At 33.5% G+C, this 2,279-nt stretch overlaps 1 protein-coding gene across 1 annotated transcript; it reads right to left on the bottom strand.

The window, feature by feature from the left end:
• Positions 1–544: 544 nt before the first annotated feature.
• Positions 545–2,272, bottom strand: LOC135843844 (uncharacterized). Its single transcript, XM_065361875.1, has 2 exons — positions 1,935–2,272; positions 545–1,844 (listed from the first exon to the last, which is right to left on the bottom strand). The coding sequence occupies exons 1-2, from the start codon at positions 2,071–2,073 to the stop codon at positions 1,048–1,050; spliced, it is 936 nt and encodes a 311-aa protein (XP_065217947.1). The 5' UTR covers positions 2,074–2,272; the 3' UTR covers positions 545–1,047.
• Positions 2,273–2,279: the final 7 nt, after the last annotated feature.

Genomic DNA, 2,279 nt, shown 5'->3' with positions numbered 1-2,279 from the left:
TCCTATGTTGGAAAGCAGAATCTGCGATTTCGTCTGACCTGTCAATGAAAATGACCACCATGCACTCTTGCTTTGAACATATTTTTTCATTTTTAAAATTAATATCAACGTTTGAATTTGAAAAATGAACTAATCATATCAAAAATAAATAAGTTCAATTTCGTGAATCATTCATAAGTTTTCGAAGCTTTTGCCATCGACTATCGTTTCGCAGGTTTCATTCTAAAATTGAATTTCTAAGAAAATTATTACCTATAGTTCGAAGTTTTCTAATTGGAGTTATGATCAGAAAAATAATCTTCTCAACCTAAAAACAATGTTGTATTATTTCTTGAAATAAATAAATTTTTGGAATCTTTCGTCCTCGCTTCGCCCTATTATATTCTCTTTCATTCAAAAAATGAGTAAGTATCTCCATATTCGAGTAAAAAAAGCTAATTTCAGATCGAAATTCAGCCATGAGCCATCTGAAAGAAATTGTTAGAGATATCAAAGCTCTTTTACTTCAGTTAGGTACTACTCGTAGAAAAAAGATCCAGGAACGTCGATATGAATCGTGAAATATATTTTTTGAGTAATAAACAAGTAAGAAATAGATAGGAATTCAATAGAAACGTTTCCTTAAAATGAAAAAAAAAAATCGAACATTCTTTCCTACAAAAACAACATAGAAAAAAAATTGGAAAAAATTGTACATAACTATAAAAAATCAAATACTTTAGGTAAATGATGATAAATAATAATGTAACAATACGTAGGTATAAGTACTTACATGATAAAAAAAGGAAATTAAAAAAAAACAGCCGTAATCAAAGAACAAAATTTCATACCATAGAAATTACGAGTAAATCACATCTCTATCGTACGTATTCATGAGTGCATCTGACATCTGACTCAGAGAATTCAGTTCAGTGCACCCAAAATATATGTTCAACGATCAACTTCAAGCAAAAAATCTTACTAAACGTAATTCTCAAAAATAAAAATTCTGACAACGGTTTTTGTATAACAAACGTACGCATTTAAATGCTAAAAAAAAAATCAACATCAAGATTCGCAATTCTTCCTATGTTTACCGCCGGTAACATGCAATCGAAGAGCTTCTTCGGAATTCAGAGTACCGCAACAAGCATTACAATAGTATCCTTTAAAAGGAACAATAATATCAGCACCATTGTCTTTCTTCATTAAATCCGGTTCTATATCAGATAAAATATCACTCAGATCGGTATTCACGGTGATATCATTTTTACTACGTCTGGTTTCCGATGAATCGCGACTATCTCGATTATAATAACATATTTTCTTGAAGTGAGCTTTGCCTGATACGTGAGAAATAATATTAGCGTACGAGAGAGCCGGAAGATCACACGGTTTACACTTCCAAGTACCAGGTTGGATTTGTTCTACGTAGAATCCATTACTGCCTCGGACCCATTCTTCTTTAACATTTTCAATTTTAAATTTACGTATTATTTCAGCTTCTTTTCTGGTCAACGGAGGGCTATTATCGTTAGACGTTGGCGTTTCTGACTCATCCATCTTAGATACGAGGGTCGTAAGGCAATCTAAAATGGAGAATTCTAATTTACTAGAAGTGCTGGAGGATATTTCGGTAGTGGAGACTTTCGAGATCGGGGCTGGTTCGGTATCGCCGACACTTGAGGCTATCATCGATTCGAATTCGTCCCATGATTTACTCCTCTTCAAGGTTTCTGGCTTAGTATCGATGGTTTTGATTACGGCTCGGGTACTGGATTCTTCGACGGTTGAATTATTCATGTTGGTGTTCTTCTTATCGGGAGTATTTTCCCATTTGTTGAAAATGGTTTGGAGTTTTTTGCCTGGTTGATGGTAAGAAAAAAAGTCAAGTGTGAGATAAGCCAAAGCTGAGATAATAATTAAAGAGTAGAAAATGTTGACTGTTTACTTACTGATTAGCTTCAGTTTACATTTTAGTTCGTTGTCTCCAATGACAGCGTCGTGTTTTTCAACATTTGTGACGAATTCTTCGAATCCATCGACGATCGATTTAGTAAAATTGAGGTAAATGTTCTTTTCTGATTGAGACATCGTTTTGAGCAACTCGAACGATTGAGGAACAGACTGTTGATGGATGAACTAACAACTTGTGAAGCACTTATCAAATATTACGCGAAGATTGCATCATTAAATGCTGCTAATTCTGCTAACTTTACATTTTTTATCTAGCATTTTCCATTTCAAATTTCCAGAGAAGGAATTTGAAATTGATAAGAGCAGAAAAACATTACACGTAC

This window comes from Planococcus citri, chromosome 4, assembly GCF_950023065.1.
Source record: "Planococcus citri chromosome 4, ihPlaCitr1.1, whole genome shotgun sequence".
NCBI classification, from domain to species: Eukaryota; Metazoa; Arthropoda; class Insecta; order Hemiptera; family Pseudococcidae; genus Planococcus; species Planococcus citri.
This window is presented reverse-complemented; position numbering and strand designations above follow the sequence as displayed.